This window comes from Xenopus tropicalis, chromosome 1 (assembly GCF_000004195.4).
Source record: "Xenopus tropicalis strain Nigerian chromosome 1, UCB_Xtro_10.0, whole genome shotgun sequence".
NCBI classification, from domain to species: Eukaryota; Metazoa; Chordata; class Amphibia; order Anura; family Pipidae; genus Xenopus; species Xenopus tropicalis.
This window is the reverse complement of record NC_030677.2, coordinates 177,103,546-177,126,414: the sequence shown is the minus strand read 5'-3', so window position 1 is coordinate 177,126,414 and position 22,869 is coordinate 177,103,546. Positions and strand designations below refer to the sequence as shown.

The 22,869-nt window shown below is 42.0% G+C and overlaps 1 protein-coding gene across 2 annotated transcripts in view; it reads left to right on the top strand.

Moving 5' to 3' along the window:
- Positions 1-22,481, top strand: part of rhobtb3 (Rho-related BTB domain containing 3) — a 28,233-nt gene extending 5,752 nt beyond the window's left edge. Inside the window, exons 3-12 of one of the 2 annotated variants that reach the window (XM_031893369.1) lie at positions 1,067-1,259; positions 2,363-2,517; positions 7,126-7,234; positions 8,077-8,424; positions 11,277-11,389; positions 13,733-13,841; positions 14,117-14,290; positions 18,579-18,745; positions 21,069-21,165; positions 21,803-22,481. In XM_031893369.1, coding sequence (XP_031749229.1) covers positions 1,067-1,259; positions 2,363-2,517; positions 7,126-7,234; positions 8,077-8,424; positions 11,277-11,389; positions 13,733-13,841; positions 14,117-14,290; positions 18,579-18,745; positions 21,069-21,165; positions 21,803-21,915 — 1,578 coding nt within the window. In that variant the 3' untranslated portion in view covers positions 21,916-22,481. Of the gene's footprint in view, positions 1-1,066; positions 1,260-2,362; positions 2,518-7,125; positions 7,235-8,076; positions 8,425-11,276; positions 11,390-13,732; positions 13,842-14,116; positions 14,291-18,578; positions 18,746-21,068; positions 21,166-21,799 lie in introns of both variants that reach the window. The other variant, XM_031893364.1, reaches the window with a different exon arrangement.
- Positions 22,482-22,869: the final 388 nt, after the last annotated feature.

The following is a 22,869-nucleotide window of genomic DNA, read 5'->3' as shown; positions in this document are numbered from 1 at the left end:
CAAATTATATGAAACATATTAGGAAAATGATCAGTGGCAAATAAGTTTTATGTTTGGTCTGTTGTAGCTGAATTTGCAAGCCATTTCTGTGTATTGTAGCTACTTGCAGTAGTTGTCACCTGATCCGACTGGTTTGCATTCAGTTACTCTAGATAGAAAAATCAATTGGTCAATACCAGCCACCAGAATCAGGGTGATCATTAACCAACGGAAAGTCACGAAGGCCATAGTTCCTTTCTGTTTTTAATATGATGTAGCTGCTTGGCCCTCAAGTCGAGTTCATTTAGGCCATCCCATTCAAAATTTGCCTGAAATAAGTAACTGCTTGCATCTTCCTACCGCACACTGGCAGAGAGCATCTCTTGTGTTCAACAAACAAATCTTAATTTATTCTGTTACTGTCACCCTAAACGTATGTAACTTTTATTGTCCTTGCCTTCTTTTCCTATTGTTCTTGTTAATAAAATAACATGAAAATAAGGTTTGTTCTTTGTCCCAAAGTCTCATACAGAGGGCATACATTGCTGAAAGGAAACACGCATCTATTTGTGTACAGCAGGGACTATGTACCTTTCATTATCATCATCATTTATTTATATGCTGCACTTACAAGTTATAAAAAGCTTTACAATAACAGGGTCTCAGAGTTAACTAACAAGTGTCCAACAATGAAGCAGCTGGATAAAAGGGCCCTGCGTCTAAAGTCGCTGGGGCTCATTTATATTTTTAACTCTAGACAAGTTTGCACATGGCCAGTAACCCATAGCAACCAATCACTGATTATTTGTTTTCAGGCAGCTGCAGGTTGAACAACAAAAACAAAAATTTGATTGGTTGCCATAGGTTACTGCCCAGTGTTTATATATAAGCCCCACTCTCTTAAACTGGATTTGTATCTTTCAATTTCTGAGTAAGATATAACCTTTGTATAATGCTAAGAACATGTTTAAGGTTATTCTGTATGTAATGGTTTTTCTATGATAACTCACCATACTCCAGAGCGTGACAGCAGAACAGGAAAGCATGGTGGCAGAAATGTATTAACCCTCTTTTTTAACGTTTTAAGGATATATTGAGAGTGAATCTGCAAAGTTCTCAGCATACAGTGAGTGAAGCTGATATCATCATTGTGAAATATTCTGTCAATGCAAAGACTTCATACCTAGATGTAAAGGACAACTTTGTTCCATTGATAAGACAAATATTTAGCCATTGTACTGTACCAGTGATAGTTGCAGCAGTTGGATCAAGAGTAAATGGTAAGTATGAGGTTGTCTCCATTGCAGTGCATTGCCTTATTGCAGTTGTATAATTGAATGATATTGGTGAACTGAATTGAAGTTCTAAGCATTGATTGATATGTATGGGTAGATCATCTGTTGGATCTTTTGTCCAGTTTAGTCAAATTGGGCATATCTGAAAAAGCCCTTATCATCAAACACCAAGTCTTGTGCTTGTTGTCATTCCCGGGCAGATTCAAAGGACCAACTAGAAGATTTTTTAAGCGTAGGGGCAGATTGTCAGCCTGTGCATATCTGCAGGCTGACAATCTGCCCCATGTACCATTGCCTTAAAGGAACAGTAACACCAAAAAATGAAAGTGTTTTAAAGTAATTAAAATATAATGTACAGTTGCCCTGCGCTGGTAAAACTGGTAAGTTTGCAACAGAAACGCTACTATAGTTTATATAAATGAGCTGCTATGTCAACACGGGGGCAGCCATTGAAGCTGGGAAAAAGGAGAAAAGGCACAGGCACATAGCAGATAACAAATAAGCTTTACAGAATATAATGGGGTTTTATCTGTTATCTGCTAAGTAACCTGTGCCTTTTCTCCTGTAAATGGCTGCCCCCGTGGCTACACAGAAGCTTTATTATATAAACTATAGTAGTCTTTCTAAGGAAAACACACCAGTTGTACCAGTGCAGGGCAGCATTACATTATATAGTAATTACTTTTATACACTTTCATTTTTTGGTGTTACTGTCCCTTTAAGAAAACTCACTACAACCTTGCCCCTATTTTGGTAAGGTTTAAGGGTAACCCACAGCTTGAATTTTAGCTCAAATTTCAGCCTTAAAAATGACCAAACTAGTCAAAGCATAAGGGTGATGACACACAGAGCTACTTAGTAGCAGCTACTTGTCACAGCTACTAAATGCCAGAAAATTCCCTGCCATAGACAATACTGAGGACTGCCTCTGGTAAAACACACATAAAGAGAGTTATCAGTAAATAATCAGCATTGTCTATTTCTGTAGCAGCGACAAGTAGCTGATACTAGTAGCTCCATGTGTCTTCACCTTAATTGTTGTCTTCAGATATAAGGAACTTATACTAACCCTATATCTTGTACCTTAGATGGCCCACCCTGTTCTTGCCCACTGTGCACCTCTGATAGAGGGATTTCTGTTACTGCCTCAGAAGGAATACAGCTTGCCAAAGATTTAGCAGCAACCTATATGGAACTGCATGCTCTCAATGACTTTTACGTTGGAAGCTACTTTGGAGGAGTGGTAAGTTCAAGAACTTTGCCTTGCTATGCCTACACTTATGATATCCGCCCTTGTCTGTGCAGGTGTTTACAGGTACAACATAAACGCAACAGAACCTATTTTGTGGTTATTCATTATTCTTGCAGTACCAGATATAAAATATAAAAGTATGATTTTCCCGAGCCATTAAACAAATAAGAATTAATAGATATGATTGTCAGACTATTTACAGAGGCAACAACATGTTTCTATGTGCAAGGACTCAAACTACTGTACACACAAATGGATCTGATTTAATCTACCCAAACTGTTGGTAAGCTGCCAAATGCAGTATCAATTGTACTTAGTGGCAAAGTCCACAAAAAACTCCTTTAGAACTGTATGCCTGTTCTGCATCTGTCGAAAGGTTTTACAGTACAGCTGGCCCTCCATTACAAGATCCACTCATTTGGTGAAGATGCCAAATGAGCAAATATTTCCCTGATATTCCCACCTAAGGTGATTGATATCCAGGTGGACTGGGCAAGTGGGGCACTGGGAAAAAACTCAGTGGGCCCCCTGGCCCGGACCCGATACTTGCTGGCACTCCCTCCCGGGTGTAATTCTCCCTAGCCCGATGTGCCGAAGGTACGAATAAAGTATGCGCTCGGAGGAGGGGGTTAGGTGGGCGTCAGGGGCCTGGGGGGTGTGGAGGCCCCTGAACCCCCAGTCTGACGCTCATGCCATAGAGAGTCACTATTCATTGGGCTTTGGGGGGGGATGGGGGCTGGTTAGGCCTCTGTGCTTGAAATGCCAGGGCCTGTTAAGTTTGGTGTCTGCCAACTATTTCATGTTCAGAACATCCTCCGATTTGTTATTTTCAGGGCTTCATCCTACAATTTCAGTCTGAATGTTAGTTTTAGATCATTGCATTTACACTTACAACCAATATCCGAACGTTCTTCCGAAGAAGAGAGAAATCTGAACGTGTACGGCCACTTTATAAGGGTTTTCCAGAAGGCCTATCCTGAAGTTTGAGATGATCCTCAGCTAAGTGAGAAGTACATGTTTAAATGAACAATGCAGTCTTGTTTGCGCGATCGTTGATGGAAGGGAAGGCAGCACAAATGAGGCTTTCAGATGTGACCTTTTAGCACACGGCTCTGAAAATTCATGGTTTTGTACAAACAATGAGCTCTCAGATAACCTATTTTTATCTAGTGTGCAGTTTCTTTGTCAGTGTTGTATTTCTGCTCGTGTTTGCTTGCTTGCATGCCTCAATACAAACACTAATAAAATGAACTTTTATTCACCTGCTGATTGACTGACATAACCCCTGCATTAATAGCACTTACTGGCTTTGCTCACAGACCACAAACAGGCATGCATTAGTCCGGTATTCATCATTTATTATTGTAACACTCTGTCTTACTGCAAAACAATTTAGGAGATGATAATCTCAATTAGATTTATAAATGTGTGTTCTGTTTATGCACTCAGCTTTTACAGTCACTGTAAAACATTTTGAGCGTAATATTCTGCTGTTCAGGTCCTGAGAGTGGTCAGTAAAACCCTTCATTGATTGCTGTGTTTTGAATTTTGAGTGGCAACCTGTAAATTTTAGAATATGCTCCGAAGAGTTCCTGCAAATTGGTGATATAGGGAATTACTCAGTATTAATCTATCACTTACTGACTGAGCTGTATTTTGTATAAACGTGTTTACGTAGGTCTCCCATTTTTTGTCAGTCTGGCCGTCATCAGAAGCATGTGGAGGGGTTAGTGTTCCTGTAAGACTTACTTTGTGTCCTAGATACCCCAGCGCTCCAGCCACTCTGCCATCATGCATGGGTGTCATGGGTGTCACGCCTATTTTAGGTTTCTAGACATTCCATCCTTGCTTGGTTATTGAGTTGGTTTCCTTCTTTTATACTGGCTGTTATTTTTATGATCCTTTCTGGTTTTTACTCCTGCCTGTTTTGACTCTGTTTGCTGCTTGAGCTTCTGCCTGATTTTCTACCCTCAATCCTGTTCTGCCTGCCCTGACGTTTGGCCTGGTACTAGTACCTAGTACTATTCTAGACTTTACCAGCCTCTCTCCATCCACTGGCATTGTTGGACTGGCCCACTAGAGTATTGGGAAAATCCCAGTGGGCACCAACCTGTTGGGCCCTTCCAGCTGCCCACAAGCCTGTCACTGCCACTCCCTGCTCTGCTATGCTGCTTGCTTTGCTGTGAAATATAAAAAATGACTGCGCATTCCACCGTGAAAAGCATGGCCATCTTTAATTTGTAACAGCAAAGTAAGTAGTGCTGAAGTGGTGGGGGAGAGTGGGGATAGAGAAAAGAGGTGGCTGGGTGGTGGGCACTTTGGTGATAGGGACTGTGGCTCATTTTCTATGGCCGCTCTTCCTCTACTTTAGTAGGGCCAACTGCATCCTGAAAAATGCAATGCATGTAAAAATTTAATTTGTGGTTCAAAGCTCAACTGTCTTTAGATCCTGTTTTGCTTCATTTATATTAAAGCCCTCTTTATGTGTGGTTTTACGCAGGAGCTACTAAACCTCTTTCTATTGCCTACTTGCCCACTTCCCTGCATCCATTCCTATCTTGCTCAGACTCCTAGTCCACAACCTTCTTTCAATCTCTCTTGTATCATTTCCTCTTTACTACAGTAGATTCTTAAAAAGTGATCATTCTTGTTTATAATTTTTCATATTAAGGATTCATCGCCGTCTCCAGTTTTTGTATAATCTTGAAATTTTAAGAGCATTTTTCCCCCAAAATGTGTCTTTATCCTTCTTTAGCTTTCTGCTCTGTTGATCTCCTCATTAATTCACAACTCTCCAGATGTTTGCAGCAAAGCCATTTTATAATTTTATCATACCTAACTAGTTTCTATAGTACTGTATCTGGCATTTGACTATGATCTTTACCTATGTGCTACCTCTGTAAATGTATATGCTTATATACTATTCCCGTACTGTATATATTCTCCAATTTTACAAAAAATCTATGCCTGGTCTTAGTATCTTAAAGAAAGGAAACAAAACCCAACCATATAAAAAAGAGCACGCAGACCTTGCTTAATTTACAACAAAGGTTCAAACTGGACAAGTAACCCATCCTTAACCCCAACCTGCCCATCCCCTAACTCAGTGCTGTCCAACTTCTACGGTGCCGAGGGCCGGAATTTCTCTAGCATACATGGTGGAGGGCCACTAATGGAAGCCAGTTTTGACCACTCCCCTTTTTGAAACCACACCCACTTCAAACCACACCTATTTTATCACAATGGTGGTAGCACAGCAAAATCCCAAATGCTTGGTCCTTACTGTGGGGATATCAACCATCATTCATATGTGAAAGAATTATGTCATATTAAGATATACCCTTAAATTCCATATGCCTCCTCCTCCCCTGTGGATAGCACAGCAACCCCCAGTACATAATTACACACCTTAGGGACCATTTAATGGCTATTTCCAACTGCTAACAAACTCCCACAACAAACCCCTGCCAGGTTCACCTCCCACAAGCAGCATAGGGCAAGCAGAGTATGGCACACAAAGGCAGCATTCTGCCTGCCCTATGCTGTCTGTGTGTGCCATACTCTGCCTGTCCTACCCTGCCTGTGTGTGCCATACTCTGCCTTCCCTATGCTGCTTCTGTGTGCCATACTTTGCCTGCCCTACCCTGCCTGTGTGTGCCATACTCTGCCTGCCCTACCCTGACTGTGTGTGCCATACTCTGCCTGCCCTACCCTTCCTGTGTGTGCCATACCCTCCCTGACCTATGCTGCCTGTGTGTGCCATTCTCTACCTGCCCTATGCTGGCTGTATGTGCCATACTCTGCCTACATTACCTATGTCTGAGGTGTGAAGAAGTGAACAATGGGAGTGATTACAGTCTGAGCCTGAGGTGTGAACACTGCAGGGGGTGAACAATGCAGGTATTAAAAGGTGTGAAAAACACAGGGGATTACATTTTTAAACAATACAGAGGGATTACAGCCTGAATCTGAGGTGAGAACCATGCAGGGGGCCAGTTAATCTCAGTACTGATACCATTTAATGCTTACTCAAGGTAAAACATCAAAGCAGCCAGACAGGTGGGGGGCCACACAGGGGGGGGGGCGCATGCGGCCCGCGGGCCGCCAGTTGGACAGCACTGCCCTAACTAATGTGTTATTCAGACATTTGTGTGTTCCCTTGTAGGTTACACTGCAGTTTATGGATTACAATTACAAAGAAGATCTAAGCAGTTATATAAGAATACCCTAGACACAAGTACTTATTGAATGAGGCCTAAGTGGCTCCTAATGCTCTAGCCCCCTAGCAGAGTTCACAGCTTGGCTTCAACAGAGCAAACTCTGACTGTTTTTCTGTTAATGGAGTTTTTTTTAATGTACCTATTCATTAGCAATTGAGTACCTGACTAGAGAGAGTAATTAGTAATTTTTGGCAAGTTTTTAAGTTATTAGCAACATTGCAAATAACAGGCCAGCCCTTGCGATGCTCTTTTATGCCAGCTGTACTATCCGTCAGCTGCTGGAGTGATAGAAACGTTACCTGCAAAAACGTTTGTTACTTAGCTTGGTTAAACACATATCCTTATCTAACGCATAGCCTTTATCTATTTTATTTTCTAGTTAGAATACTTCATAATTCAAACTCTGAACACAAAGACTTCTGCAAAATGCAAAAAAAAGAAGAATAATCAGGTCCTTAAAGTTAAACCCCCTAATCTTGAACAGCCAGGTAAGTTCACTCCATCAGGTTATCCTATTTCTCCCTATATGTGAACAAGACTGCCATGAGAAATCACAGGGCTGTGTACAAGATAATGATTCGGACCCCCTCCCAAGAGCTAGAAACCAAAACACAAAGTAGTAGCATTACTGACATATTGTACTCCGAAAGAACATGCTGCCCCAGCCCTGTGGAAGTGACAAGTAACTGTAGGAACAGCATATGTGGAGTTAGGGAGTATGTGGGGTAGGAACATAATGGAATATGTGTGGGTAGGGGAAAAGGGCTCGCACATGCTCTCCCCTACAGTGACTCTTTCATGCATTCCACCATAAGTAACACATCTGTTAACTGATGCAGTCCCCTTGCAGTAGAATTTATGAAAGAGTCACTGTAGGGGAACGGACATGGCAGATACATGACAGTCACATAGCAATCGCCAATGATGTCACCAAATGGGTCCTGGCTGCTTTCTTCACAGGGTTATGTGAGTATATTGTAGGTGGCCTCTGACCACTATTGGTACTTGGGGCTACCTCAAGTCACAAAAGCTACATGGGGGCACAGGAAACTAGTTAAGTTTGCCCTGCCACACATGTGCCATTTTTCCCTGCTCACACATATTTCATGCATCTTCTTTCCCCTGCACAGCTTTCTACTACTTGTCCTCTCATCAAAGTTTAAAGGAAAACCAACAATGCCTAGCTATCTGTGTAAGTACAGCATGGTCGGTCCCCTCTTAGATCCAAAATCAAACAAGCCCGGGACAACTACATTAACATTTACTATGTTTCTCTTTTTCAGTGCTGCATTCTGTTTATTACATTTAACCTATACTTTTGGAATTGTAGAAAGAATGCCAGTTTTGCAAGAGGATCCCTCACGATATGAATCTGATTTCCAAGGCTTGCTGGTACACAGACAATGTGCGGATGTAATATTCTGTAGCCCAAGCCTGGAACATTTGTTGGAAGCTCACAGAATCGTGTTGTGCAGTGTAAGTGATGTGTTCATGGTGCTGTTTGGAGGGAAGTCTGCCCATCATGTCCGTGACTCTTGTGTTTCCAAGACTGCCAGCGACCTCTTTGCCATTTACAGAGAACTGTCGGTTACTGCACAGTATTCTCCCGTAAGGGTCATTGTCAAAGACTCTCTCCTCTGTTCATGTTTATCAGACATTCTTCACTTCATTTACTCAGGTACCCTGTTAAACACCTCCATCTGTTTGCCAATTTCATTTGCTGTTTTTCCATGCATGAACATTAATGCTTGTGCAAGGCAAGCATGCTATGTTTTATCTTAAGTCATTATTTTAATATATTACCTGCTATCTATAAAGCACCAACACATTGACGCAGTGCTACAATGTCAGGTCCCTATGGCATTCACGCACACTATAGGAAATTTTATCAGAAGCCAGTTAACCTGACTGTGTATTTTTAGATTGTGGGAGGAAACCCATACAAAGGTAAAGAGAACATAAAAACTCATTGCGATAGTGCCCCAGAATTGAACCCCGGGCCCAAGCACTGTAGGGCAGTAGTGCTAACTATTAGAAAGATTTTTATCCTGTGGGTTTGTAGAGGCCCTTAAAATGTCATTATCTTTGAATATCAGCCTTTAAGTACTAAAACATTTTTATTCTAAACAGCTTATCTATCATCCGCTCCGTAAAGTGGGGCAAACAGCCCTACTGGACCTAACATGACTGCTTCAACCGTCACAAAGATTTATATACATTATATTAAAGCATATGAAGCAAATACACATTATATAAGAGCATATGATACAATTGTTTTTAATTTAAGGTTAATTTCACAGTATATTTCAATGTATCTGAAACCCTTTTATTTTTTGGTGTTCCTGACCCCTTAAGCTGTCTCAGTGTAAAGTGTCTTTGGGCTCAGAGGAACTGGATCGCCCAGTCAAAATCCATTGAAGCTGGGCTTTCAATGGCCATTTTTATAGATTTCCTGGTTGCACAATGTGAACTTTACCCAGCAAATACATATTTGTAAGACTGTGTTGCAGTTCAACAAAATAATATTACAACAATATGTCATCTTTTAACATATTTATCAGCTGCTACCAGTGTAGTCAGTGTGGTCGCTAGTTGGTAGATTAGACATAGTAAACACGTGGATGTGCTATGAAAGGCATGGCAGTACAGAAATATGGCAGGTTTTGGCCCAAGATAGAAGTAGCAGATTCTTGCAACATGAGATCTAGGGGCACATTCATTAAAGTACGATTGAATCTGAATCCAAAAAAAAAAAACATATTTTTTTTGTACTGTGCGTATTTTGTGCGTCTTTTTCATTAAATTGCACAACTTTTTCGTACTTTGCGACAATTTGCGCAACAAAATCATATTTGTCACGCCAAGTACGAAAGTTTTGGATTCATTCAAGCTTCGTTATTGGGACTTTCCTTGGGCCAGGTTGGAGCTGCAGAGTGCCATTGAGCCCTATGGGAGACTTTCCTTGGGCCAGGTTGGAGCTGCAGAGTGCCATTGAGCCCTATGGGAGACTTTCCTTGTGCCAGGTTGGAGCTGCAGAGTGCCATTGAGCCCTATGGGAGACTTTCCTTGGGCCGGGTTGGAGCTGCAGAGTGCCATTGAGCCCTATGGGAGACTTTCCTTGGGCCGGGTTGGAGCTGCAGAGTGCCATTGAGCCCTATGGGAGACTTTCCTTGGGCCAGGTTGGAGCTGCAGAGTGCCATTGAGCCCTATGGGAGACTTTCCTTGGGCCAGGTTGGAGCTGCAGAGTGCCATTGAGCCCTATGGGAGGCTTTCCTTGGGCCAGGTTGGAGCTGCAGAGTGCCATTGAGCCCTATGGGAGACTTTCCTTGGGCCAGGTTGGAGCTGCAGAGTGCCATTGAGCCCTATGGGAGACTTTCCTTGGGCCAGGTTGGAGCTGCAGAGTGCCATTGAGCCCTATGGGAGACTTTCCTTGGGCCAGGTTGGAGCTGCAGAGTGCCATTGAGCCCTATGGGAGACTTTCCTTGGGCCGGGTTGGAGCTGCAGAGTGCCATTGAGCCCTATGGGAGACTTTCCTTGGGCTAGGTTGAAGCTGCAGAGTGCCATTGAGTCCAAGGGAGGCTTCCAAACAAATGCACGGAAGGATCAAAGTCAGAAAGGTTTTCCCACCGTTTATGATCGTTCGGATACGAAAATTTTGTGATTTTCGGATCGCCAATAAGATATTATCAAAAATCTAATCCGAATTTTACCTATTTCGGGATTCTAACTCGTACTTTGATGAATCTGCCCCCTAGACTTGAGCTTGATAATCAGGCACTAGTCAATAGGCAAGGCATTTTTAATGGGTCTCACAATAATCACAGGTACAGTGTCAAGATGAACAAGGTGTCTTTACTCATTACTCGCATTAGCTTAAAGGAACAGTAACACTAAAAAATGAAAGTGTATAAAACTAACTAAAATATAATGTGCTGCTGCCCTGCACTGGTAAAAGTTGTGTGTTTACTTCAGAAAGTCTACTATAATTTATATAAATAAGCTGCTGTGTAGCCATGGGGGCAGCCATTCAAAGCAGAAAAGGCACAGGCACATAGCAGATAACAGATAAAACACTATTGTATTCTACAGAACCTGTCTGTTATCTGCTATATAACCTGTGCCTTTTCTCCTTTTTTCCAGCTTGAATGGCTGCCCCCGGGGCTACACAGCAGCTTATTATATAAACTATAGTAGTGTTACTGTAGCAAACACACCAATTTTACCAGTGCATTATATTTTTATTACTTTAAAGCTCTTTTATTTTTTGGTGTTACTGTTCCTTTAATTGCACTCCTATGCGACAAAATGTGAGAACAAGCAGTGTGCTAGTAAAGTCTCTTACAGACAAAATCTGGTTTCATTTAATTGAATTGTAGCTGGATTATTGGGGAACAGTAAAAATAAATTATGAATCCAGTACCATGTGCCATTTCATTATTCAATGTGTTGCTGCTGGCATTTTTTTCAAGTGTGTATATGTTATATAACAGCTCATGTGATCCACAGTATTGATTGATCCCTCTGTTACAGGTGCTCATCAGTGGTATTTGCTTAAACAGCAACTTAGAAAAAGGATAGAGGATCCTGAAGATGTTGCACGTATTATTCACACGGTTCGGTGTATCCTGAAAACATCAGGCAAGGTCAGCTATATTCTACTTCAGAATGATTATATTATTGTACAGGAGCACATCTGGGGATGTATTGGGAGATGTAGGGTACATGTCCCATGTATGTTGCTTAAATAGACAACCAGGTAGGGGAGTAGATGTGTCTGAAAATATTTTAGTTATTTGTATATGCCCCCTGTTTAGAGATGAATCCTGGGTCTTGTACAGCATAAAAAATTATGGGTCTGTGGGTAACTTACTGACACAAATGGCGGGGGAATTAGTGCAATTAATAATAGAGGTATAGGACCTTTTATGCAAAATTCATAGAACATAAGGTATGAAGAAAAAAATTATGGAAAGACCTGTTAAAAATAAAGTAAGCATTAATTAAAACCAATAGGATTGTTTTGCCACCAGTATTGATTCATACAGCTTAGTTACCATCTAATACAAGTTACTGTTGTAAAATTAGAATATTTTGATTAAAACTGGAGTCTATGGGAAATGGCCATCCCGTAATTTGGAGATTTGGATAATAGGTTTCTGGACAACCGAACCCATACCTGTATTATACAAATGCATACCATTGGTTTGTAATATAACATTATACAAATGCATACCAGTGGTTTGTAATATAACATGAGAGAGGCTACTAAGAATCTTTACCAGAAACCATGGAATGTAACGGCTAAATAAAAGTGATACATATATTAATATGGCATATATATAAGTAATACAGATCATCATCTAAAATGCTGCTGCCACGTGGAGAAGCTTCTCGGGTTCATATAAACACAGGCCAAGAAACTGCCCCTCTGCCCCTTTCTGCTGTTTTTGTGTCTGCACCCAGAGTCACTGCACTGGCCTGGGTGCAGACACATGGGGGGAATTCACAAAAGTGGGGATAGCCCTTTTATGCAGTAAAAGTGGTGGAAAACACTTTCTCCATATTCACAAACAGAAATCTGCCTAAATTCCGACTCAAACGTCACTTTACAGTTTTTGGTGAAAGAAAGACAGTTTACAGACACTTTTGTGAATTTGTTGTTGAAACAAAATTTATATGATGTTTTAAGGACATTTTTTTCCTGACATTTTTCCCCACCATTTTCAAAATGGAGTAAAACTCAGTGTAACTCTGTCAGACCAATTCTAAACTCATCTGTTTTGTTGTGTTTCACCCAGTCTTCATTTCACACCTCTGGTAGAAAAGTTATAAAAATTATGTAAAAAGTTTTTACCTAACATTTGCATTGTTATGCTAGCTTAATGAATCAGTAACATTTTTATTTAAAGGAAAAGTAAAACCTTCCAGGCAGTGCCCCCTTATTAATCACTTCACTTACACTTGCCCCAACTTTTCTGTGCCCCTATAGCATATCCAGAACTACAGAGCTGCTTGATAGCATTGGCCACCTCCTTTACCTGTGTCCCTTCTGTTCCCAGCAGCCATCTTGGGGATCAGCAAGCAGCACATACACACTGGCACAAGGTTGGACTGGCCCAACAGGGCACTGGATAAAAACCCAATGGACCCTAGTACTGTTGGACCTCTTTTCACTGGGCATGTTGGTGTATGGGCCAGAATTCTGCTGACCAGTAATGAGTAGGGGCTAGAGAAAAAGGTATTTAGTGGAATTACAAAGAAATATAGGAAACATTACAAAGCCCAGCTTGTCCTGAAAAAAATGATGTAAAGTTTTCCCAGGCAAACTAAAATTACCCCTCAGGAAATGCCCCTAAATTGAAATGACAAATGGCTCATGAAATGCAAAATCCTGCTGGTAAAATCCTTATCCCATGTAGATGTGGGGCCGGGTTTGGTGGCACTGACAGATTTACTAAGAGCTAAAGGCAAATTCACAAAAAAAATTGTCAGGAAAATGACAAAATCTGAAAACTGTCTGTTTAAAAGACAAATTCACAAAAGTGGAGATAGAGGTTTGTGAATAAGGTGGAAAATCCAACAAATCTATCTCCATTTTTATTTTGCCTCAATATCACCACTTTTGTGAATTCCCCCCATGGAGCAGAATTAAGCATGAAAATGCATACTCACATGTTTCCATGCCGTTATCCACGCCATGTGTCTGCACTCATGCTAACGCAGTAACTCTGGGTGCTGACACAACTAAGAGTGGATAGGAGCGGAGGGGCAATTTTCTCTTTTTCTTTTAGTAAGGCTGAGAATCTGTTCTGTATGGCAGTAGTTAAATGGGAAGTTTCTGCCTCATTTTCCTCCATTCTGTCACCTCAGTATTAACACATTATCAAATTTATTAGTAATAATTTATTTCTTGCTTTCAACTTTAATTCAGTTTCAGTCCTAATTTACTATTTTATTATTTTGCTCTTCTGATTGCTTTTTGGCAGGGAACAGATTGCTCTCCCTCCCACTGCCCAGAGCCATGGCAGTTCTGCAGAGCACTTGGCATATTCTTTAACACTCCTTTGTTAGCAGATGTCATTTTTCAAGTTCAAGGTAATGTCTAAATGCACATGTGATCACAAAGAGGGTTTTGTTTGGTCAGGTAGTGCAGAAGTTTGAAGCATTTTAATTCAAAATTGTAATTCTTAGCGTAAGATTCCAAGTTTTACCAATATAGGACCAGATTCAGTTCAGTGAGAAAACCTTCTCCAGTTGTTTAAGGTGAAACAATAAAAACCCTGTTCAGATATAATGCAGAGCAACTATATGAAACAGTAAGGTTACATGTAAATATGTCATTAACATTTTGCATTTTTTCCTAATTTCAGATATTACCATACCTGCTCATCGGGCAGTGTTAGTAGCACGCTGTGACGTTATGGCTGCCATGTTTAGTGGTAGCTATGTGGAAGCAAAAAGCTTTTTGATACCAATTTATGGCATATCTAAGGACACTTTTCTGTGTTTTCTTGAATATCTTTATACTGACTGCTGTTGTCCTGGTAAGAACTTAATATATTTGTCCACAGAAGATTAGCATATATTTAATTATATCAAGCCTACTAAGGCTAAGGACCCACGGAGAGGTTGAGTCACCCAAGATAAATCTCTGCTAACACAGGCAACTAACAAGAGGGGTCGCCAGTGGAATGCCCTTCACAATGCAGGAGGAAACCGTACGCGACTTTAGAATACAGAAGCAATGCAATGGCCTTTCCAACGGTGACTCCTATTGCTGCTGGTGGAAAGGCATTTCGGAGTGGTTAGTAGCCTACAATACCAGAGATCTATTGCAGATGACTAAACCACTCTGTGGGTCCTTGGACTAAATGTGTACTAGATACTGTATGTATTTGGCCTCCATAAGACACATGAAGCTACTAGTTGCTGCTACTTGTCACGACTACAAAAATAGACAATGCTAATAATTTACTGATAACTGTCTCTACGTGTGTTTCAGACAAGTAGCTGCTACTAAGTAGCTCTGTGTGTCTTTGCCCTTACATTGCATTCTGAAATGAAAGAAGCAAGCAGATCTGATTGAATGGGAGAGGGAGGTACGCCCCACTGCAGGGCCGCCATCAGGGGGGCATAGGGGGGACAGTTGTCCCGGGCCCGGGCGTTTAAAGGGGGCCCGGCCGGGCTCCGTTACTGTTATTGCTGGTATCCGCTGTGATGTCCCGAACTCCCTGCTGCGTGTGCGCTTTTATAAGGTTGCGCCCTGTGCGTACTGACGTCACATGCACGGGGCGCAACCCTATAAAAGCGCACATGTAGCAGCGAGTTCGGGACATCACAGCGGATACCAGCAATAACAGTAACAGAGCCCGGCCGGGCCCCCTTTAAACGCCCGGGCCCGGGACAACTGTCGCAGGGGAGTAGGAGCCGGAGGATGCAAAAAGATGCTGGCAGCGGGGGGGGAACCTGTTTCTTTGGCCACCAGCTGCTTTGAAAAACTTTTCAGACAAATGTTCATATTGACATGACCAAAATACCTACTTTGTGCACAATATTCCTTCTTATTTGCAATATATTGATGTTAGAATTATTGATGGAACACAAAGACCAGCATTATATACACTTTGTGTATGAGAAGAGTTTGGGAAAAAAAAAACACTACAGTTGTGGATTCTTGGGGGGGGCCTGGGGGAAGGTGTAGGATGTTTGGGGGGGGCCTGGGGGAAGGTGTAGGATGTTTGGGGGGGGCCTGGGGGAAGGTGGAGGATGTTTGGGGGGGCCCTGGGGGAAGGCGGAAGATGCTTGGGGGGGCCCTGGGGGAAGGCGGAAGATGCTTGGGGGGGCCCTGGGGGAAGGCGGAGGATGTTTGGGGGGGGCCTGGGGGGAAGGTGGAGGATGTTTTGGGGGGCCTGGGGGAATGTGGAAGATGCTTGGGGGGGCCCTGGGGGAAGGCGGAAGATGCTTGGGGGGGCCCTGGGGGAAGGCGGAGGATGTTTGGGGGGGGCCTGGGGGGAAGGTGGAGGATGTTTGGGGGGGCCTGGGGGAAGGTGGAAGATGCTTGGGGGAGCCCTGGGGGAAGGTGGAGGATGCTTGGGGGGGCCCTGGGGGAAGGTGGAGGATGCTTGGGGGTGCCCCTGAAGGAAGCAGCAGGATGCTTGGGGGACCCTGGAAGAAGCAGGAGGATTCTGTGGGGTGGGGGGGGGGGTGGTGGTGGGGGGGAGCGGCAAGAAGCAGCGGAGAGCGGGCCATTGTATGGGGACACTGGGGGAGGACCACCAATGTTTTAGGGGGCCCTGGGCAGGCTAGCAATGTTTTAGTGGCACTGGCACTAATGCAAAACGTAATCCTTGGCCACAAATGTTTTAGGGGGGCCCTGGCTACCAAGGTTTTAGTGGGCCCTCACTACCAATGCCTGTGTGTCCCTTGTATTGATGGGAGGGGCCATTGGGGGTGTGGGAGGGCCCTTTGGGGGCTTGGGTGGGTGGGGCCCAGAAAATTTTGTTGTGAGGGGCCCCGTGATTTCTGATGGCAGCCCTGCCCCACTGTCTCCACTTCAGTTGCAAAATGAGAGCTCCAATGGGAAGCTGTGGCACATAGGGACCTATGGATGCTGCAGTAATCCAGCAGTAACATTAAATTGGTGGCATGGTGATTTTGTTTGCTATATATATATTATTGCCACTTTCAGAACAAGACAGAGTGATTTTTAAAATAAACACTGAAATTCTCACTTGCAGCAATTACAAATTGTAACATCAAAATGAATAAAGTTCATAGGTATAGGTTCAATAAATGTATATATAACTATGTTTCTGACATGTTTCATAGTTTTCAGGATGTATTTTATTGTTGGTGAAAGCTAATCTTTAATACTAGAGCAGTTTTGCCTTTAAGGTTGCCATTTACACATACATAAATAAGGTCCTAGATTTATCATAGTCCAGTTTTGTTGCTCTGTGCCTCAGATTCCATATTATGAGCTCTGAAAGGAGTATAATTGCACAGCATTACCGTTCTACATCCTACTACAATTTAATCTGGACATATTATGTGTAATTCTACACTGCATCAATGAATAATATATTTCTTGCCATTAGGTATAATTTAGTACTGTATGTGTATAGCGCATAGTCATTTATTTTAATGATTCACATTCCCTTTGTGCCTTAATAGAGTGAAATCATCTGTACTGTATGTTAGTTATACTGTACTCTTGTGTGTTCCAGGGGTGGATTTTAGAACGATTGTGGTAAAATGTCATAAAAGTTGGAAATGGCAAAAATTGCATAAACAAGAACAAAAAATGTGCATTTCACAGTAGTACAGTCAGTTTTTTCATTTTCAAACACTTGTAAAAATGCAAATGTTAATTGTACATGTCACATTTTTCAAGACCTGCTGAAATGTGGTGTTTATTTTGGGTGCAAAAATAATAACTTTTTCAGTGAGAAGTTTTAATGTTGTGTTTCACAGGCAGGTGGGTCACTAAATACTTATCTGGGTGCTCAAAAGCTGTGTTACATTAATACACAAGGAAAGTGCATATGTTTTCCTTAGAGTAATGGCGCATAGCACACTGGTTTTCTCTGGTCCTAAATTGCTGTGTGGCTCTGCTCATAGGTCATTCAGACCTGCAAGTTAGGAAGTGGCAGAAGATGCAAATTTCAGCATAGTCCTTTAAGGACAGGGCTGGCATCAATGGTGGACCAAATACATTGGCACTGGAGGCCACCACTTGCTAATGGACTTACAGCTGGACTGGACCTAGAAGTAGCCAGGGAGAAAAGTTACGTTCCCAGTGCCCCCTCTCTGTTGCATCCTAGGCACGTGCCTCTTCTGTCTTCCCCTAGTTACAGCCCTGGCTGGTGGCACCCCCTACCTCTGCAATCTGTATTTTGTGCGAGGTGTAAGGGGCAGAGCACAGCCGGGCCAGGGGAAGAAATGCTGCCTCAGTCAGTGTGTAACTTGTGTTAAAAGTTTTTAGGGTCTTGCTTTGTCTACAGTAGCTTGTTCATGGGATGTTCCTTTTTTGATTCTTATGAAGTAATAGATGCCTGTATATAGAGTTGTTACCTGTGTAGTTACCTGTGGGTAGCTACTATGTAATGTGTGTTGCTCACTAGGTTGAGTGTTTCATGCATAGCACATTTGTTCTGTTTTCTTGGATTTGTATTATCATAGCTTACTTAAAGCTTGGGTATAATAGGTTGACTGACATGGAAATGATCAGAGTACCACAGAAAATTATCTCTTATGTACTTTGTTTCTTGCTTCAGAGAAAGTCTGACATTAGTTTATAGGTTCAGTCAGCCCACAGTTGGATATTGTATGACTTGTTCATTCACATGATGGGCATAGAGGTATTGATCAGCTTGTTTGGGCCATCAGAATTCCAAAACAACTTTATTTATTGTACTGAAAATGCAGTGCTCCGTGCCTTAATGTACCCTAGGACATGAGCTTTGAAACTGTTAGTAGTCCACTTATATAGATAGAGCTAGTCCTGCAGTGCCACAGGCAGTTACATACAGAATCTGCCAAGCTGAGCTTTCATTAAATTAACATCTAAAAAAGCTAATTCAAGCTTATATAAAATTGTGGAAACTGGCACAAATGTAACTTGTGGGGTGCACCTATTTGGTATGTATCTTCTGTATTTAATTTAGCAAGAGACTGGTTACTGTAATGGGGATGTTTATAATAACAAGGAATGCTACATTGTGCTTTTTTAAATTATTCTAGTAAAGTACTGTGTCTTTGAAACTGGCATTTTTTTCCTGCAAATTCTGTTCATACCATTGCATTAAGAATTGTTCTTGTTTGTTCCCACAGCAAGTATCCTGCAAGCCATGTCATTACTTGTTTGCTCTGAGATGTACCAGGTCTACAGGCTCCAGCGTCTGTGTGAGCATTACATTATCAGTCAGCTCCAGAGCATGCCTAGCCGAGAGCTGGCCACCACAAGCTTGAGTCTTGTCAGTCTCATTAGAAAAGCCAAGGTAATATAAATCTGTTTGTTGCTATGACCAGAACACAAAACTGACTCCTTCAGAAATCTCCTTTTTTAGTCCCCATGATTCAAATTTTTGGGAGGAGATAAAGAACAATGTGCTCTGAATTTTAGTCCCAGGACTTTAGCCATCTCCTGAAGATCATTCAAGTATAGTGTCAGGCTGACCCACTAGATGTTCTTGCAAAGCCAACACAGTGTGCACAAATGTGCTGTATGTAGTATTATTAATAATGTCTGTACAGATTACTAATGGCATTGGGCAACACAGTAATGCTGTGTAAATCAGATTCCCATACCTATTTGCATACTGTAATATAAAGGCTTTGCACAAACACAGGCCTGGTTCAGCTGTGGCATAAACAGTATCTCAGCAGTGACTACAACCCCTATATTCACAATATAATTTCCAAGTCCTCTGTGGGTATGCCTCTGGATCACTGCATGGGTACTAGAGCGGCTGATCACTCCACTGGAGAAACAGGTCAAGCACTATATTATTTATATATACCCTGCAGCCCCATTTCTAATAATATAGTGCTTGACCTGTTTCTCCAGTGGAGTGATCAGCAGCTCTAGAACCCATGCAGTGATCCAGAGGCATACCCACAGAGGACTTGGAAATTATATACCCTCTATTGTGAATAAAGGGATTGTAGTCACTGCTGAGATACTGTTTATGCCACAGCTACATACAGCACGGGGTAACATTTGTGCACACTGTGTTGGCTTTGCATTATCTGATTGCACACAATAGTGTAGACAGTGGTCTACTAAAGGCCTGTACTGAGTGGAACCCTTGACGTGAGCAACGTCGGATCTTGACCCACCTTTTTCCCAACCTTAACCCCTTTGCCACTTTTACTTACCAACCCCAATAAACACACGGACACCAATTCTTGGGATAAAAATGGCCGCAGAACATTTATTAATAACAATCAAAGTTTTAATTTAAATCATATCATAAGAACAAATAAGATACAAAACAACTCATGAACACAATACAAATGTTTGTATAACAAACAACCAACTTTGAATAAACATACACCATAACATACACCATAACAAGCCAATAACTGCGCAGCGCAACTGGCGCTGCCAGCTGCCCTTCCAGCCCGGAACCCCCTACCCAACAAAACTCACCTCCTGATCCACTTACTTACCCCTGAGGTTCCAGGCATGCCATCCCCAAACAATTATCAAACTCCCTTCCTAACCCAACCATTGTTTTCCCCCAACTCAATAACCCAGCCAACACCACTCGTTGCCTCCACCTCTATAGGGAGGGTGGGTGTTTTCCTATGCTGCCTAAAATGGATGAGGAGCGGGAACGTTTTCAATTATTTATACCCCTTGTACAAAACAACCAATCAGATAAAAACTGGGAGTGGCTATGTCTGCCCTATGGCTACGTCATGCCCCTGCTTTCCTACGTTTCCCTACGGGTCATTGGGCTACTATATCTTTGATCAGTGACACATGGTGGGATTTCAATGCCTTTGCTCTGTTGTGGAGAACAGTTGGAGTCAATGAAATGTAATGACCTATCACAGCCTTCAATAGCAATGCATGTTACATGCTCTTGCCAATGGCACACACAGCCTGTGACAAACAGACACAACACAGAGATACCCAGATGAGATACAATCTATTAAGATATGCTCCAAGTTAGGTGCAGGGGGGCCCACATTTTACAGGTCATGTTATCAAGGGGAAAATGTGGGTTGAGGCTGTATAGCACACTAGGGGCACATTTACTAATCCACGAATCCGAATCACGAATGGGAAAAAATCGTATTGGAAACGAAAATTTCGAAAGATTGCAAATATCATGAAAATGCTTACGAAAAAATCACAATAATATCGTCTTGGCGATCCGAAAGTCCCAAAATTTTTGTACCGAACAATTGTAAACAGCGGTAAAACCTTTCCAATTTTTTTGTGCAAACGTCCGAAAAAGTCGTGCAAACGTCCGAAAAAGTTGTGCGCCGTACGAAAAAGTCGGCGAAAACACGCTCGGAGCGTTCGCATGAACACTCGAGCGTTCGTGCTTTTGTAAATGTGCCCCTAGGTTCAGGTTGATACCTCCTGCAGTTTGCAAGTTGAGTGCCCAATAACCATCCACATGTAAATCAAATTATGTTCATGGCAGCCAGAAGTAGAGTTGTAAAGACTTCCACTGGCATTTAGACCCATTGGGGCAATCCATGGAATCCTAGCTGACTTACAAGACCCTACATAATTTTTCCTGAGTAGCTTATTATGCAGCTGTTTTACCCCTGTTCAAACATTTTCTTTCTCCTGTTCTATAGTTTCATAACTCGGAACATCTTGCCACCTGGTTGCTTCATTTTATGGCTGTAAACTACCTTATCTTCAGCCAGAAATCAGACTTCCAGGACCTTTCAGGTATACTTCATTTATGGATATTACATTTTGGAAGATTGAGAATTGATTGTGTAATTGTGGCATTTCAGAGAAAGAAGCTTTATCAGGCATGCTGGAAGGGTACAGGAGTTATTGAGCTTTTAAGAAGGTCAGAGTGTTGGCAGTGTTGGCCCTTCGGGGAGGACGTGGGGAATAGGATATTGCATGTACAGGGCAGTCAACAGGCCAGTGATAGTTTTCTCCTTCATGGCAGGGATTCTAGATATCTACCAGTGGTCTCATAAGACACGATCTAGGGTCAATTACCCTCACTGCACCAACTTTTACAACTATATATAAGGACCCCTAATGGGACAAAAAATAACATGACTATTTAAACCTGTGAAATGGAATGGAACAAATTAGTCTGCCAGAATAATACATAATAAGCAAGCAGTAGATTGTCTGGAAAAGAAAGGGAACTATTTGTATATACAGATGGTTGCTGATTGGTTGGTATGAGCAATTGCATTGGGGCAATTTAGCACCTGTTAGTAACTCCCAAGGAGGCCCCATGGCAACTAAGCATAGCCTTGCTTGGCAGTAGGTAGGTACCTTTATAATTACATTATAGTTACACCCTTCCTAGACTTAAATATATGCATTTCTTTTCTAGCAGAGGAACGGGATTTCATAGAGATGCATCGTTGGCCCTCCAGCATTTATCTGAAGCAGCTTGCCGAATACAGACAATACATCCACTCCCAAAAGTACAGATGTGCCTTGATGTAACAATGGATTTGACTAAACCAGTCGTATGCTATAGCATAAGAATGCACTGATGATAGTAGAAAGCAGTATTAAACTTGAAATTACAAAGCAGATAACAAGTATGATAGAGGCACAGGGGCATGGCACGGGTACCGTAACTCCCACATGCATGTGGAATGCTTTTATCCAGTGCTCTGCAACTAATTACATGTAGTGGGCCAGTTATATGTCATACAGCATGCTGGAGGGCCAGATTGAATTTAAATGATGATGTTATGTCATGGAGCCTGTAGGCAGACTGAGGGCCATAATAATTCTTTGGAGGGTCACATACAGCCTGTGGACCCCCAGTTAGACAGCCCTGCTTTAATCTATACAGAGGCATTCCCTTCTGATCCAAACTCAATCCCAAGCTGTCCTGATTCCCGAGGCAGGCAGGAGGGGGGTAATGTAGAACTTATATTTACTATTGTAAGAAAAATGTCAGCATTGCTGAATATATTCAATGCCCTAACATTTTTATGGTTTTATTACTGAAAAAAATAAATTGAAAAAAAAATTAAACTTTGCTAATGTATAAAAACAAATACCATCAAAGACTGTTGTCATTTGGGTTCATGGATCTTTCTTTTATGAAACAGACGTGGGTTATATAAAACATATATATAACAATAAACATTTAGGGACAGGGATCATGGGATTGGGTTGAGGCAATGCTCCCTGACTAACATTCCCTTTACTGCAGGGGTGAACGCACAAGAGAGGAGCAGGTGAACTTTTGATCAATTGCTGATCCAATTCACCTCAGTATCATAAATGTGACCTTTATAATCCATTTTTAATACATAGGTAAAAATATCTCTAAAATCTGCCGTTGTACTCAAGTAGTGTATACATAAAGGCACACATTGTAGGCCAGTTATTTGCTTACACTTATTGCCTGTCCTGGAACAGGGTCGCAATTAAATATTGTAC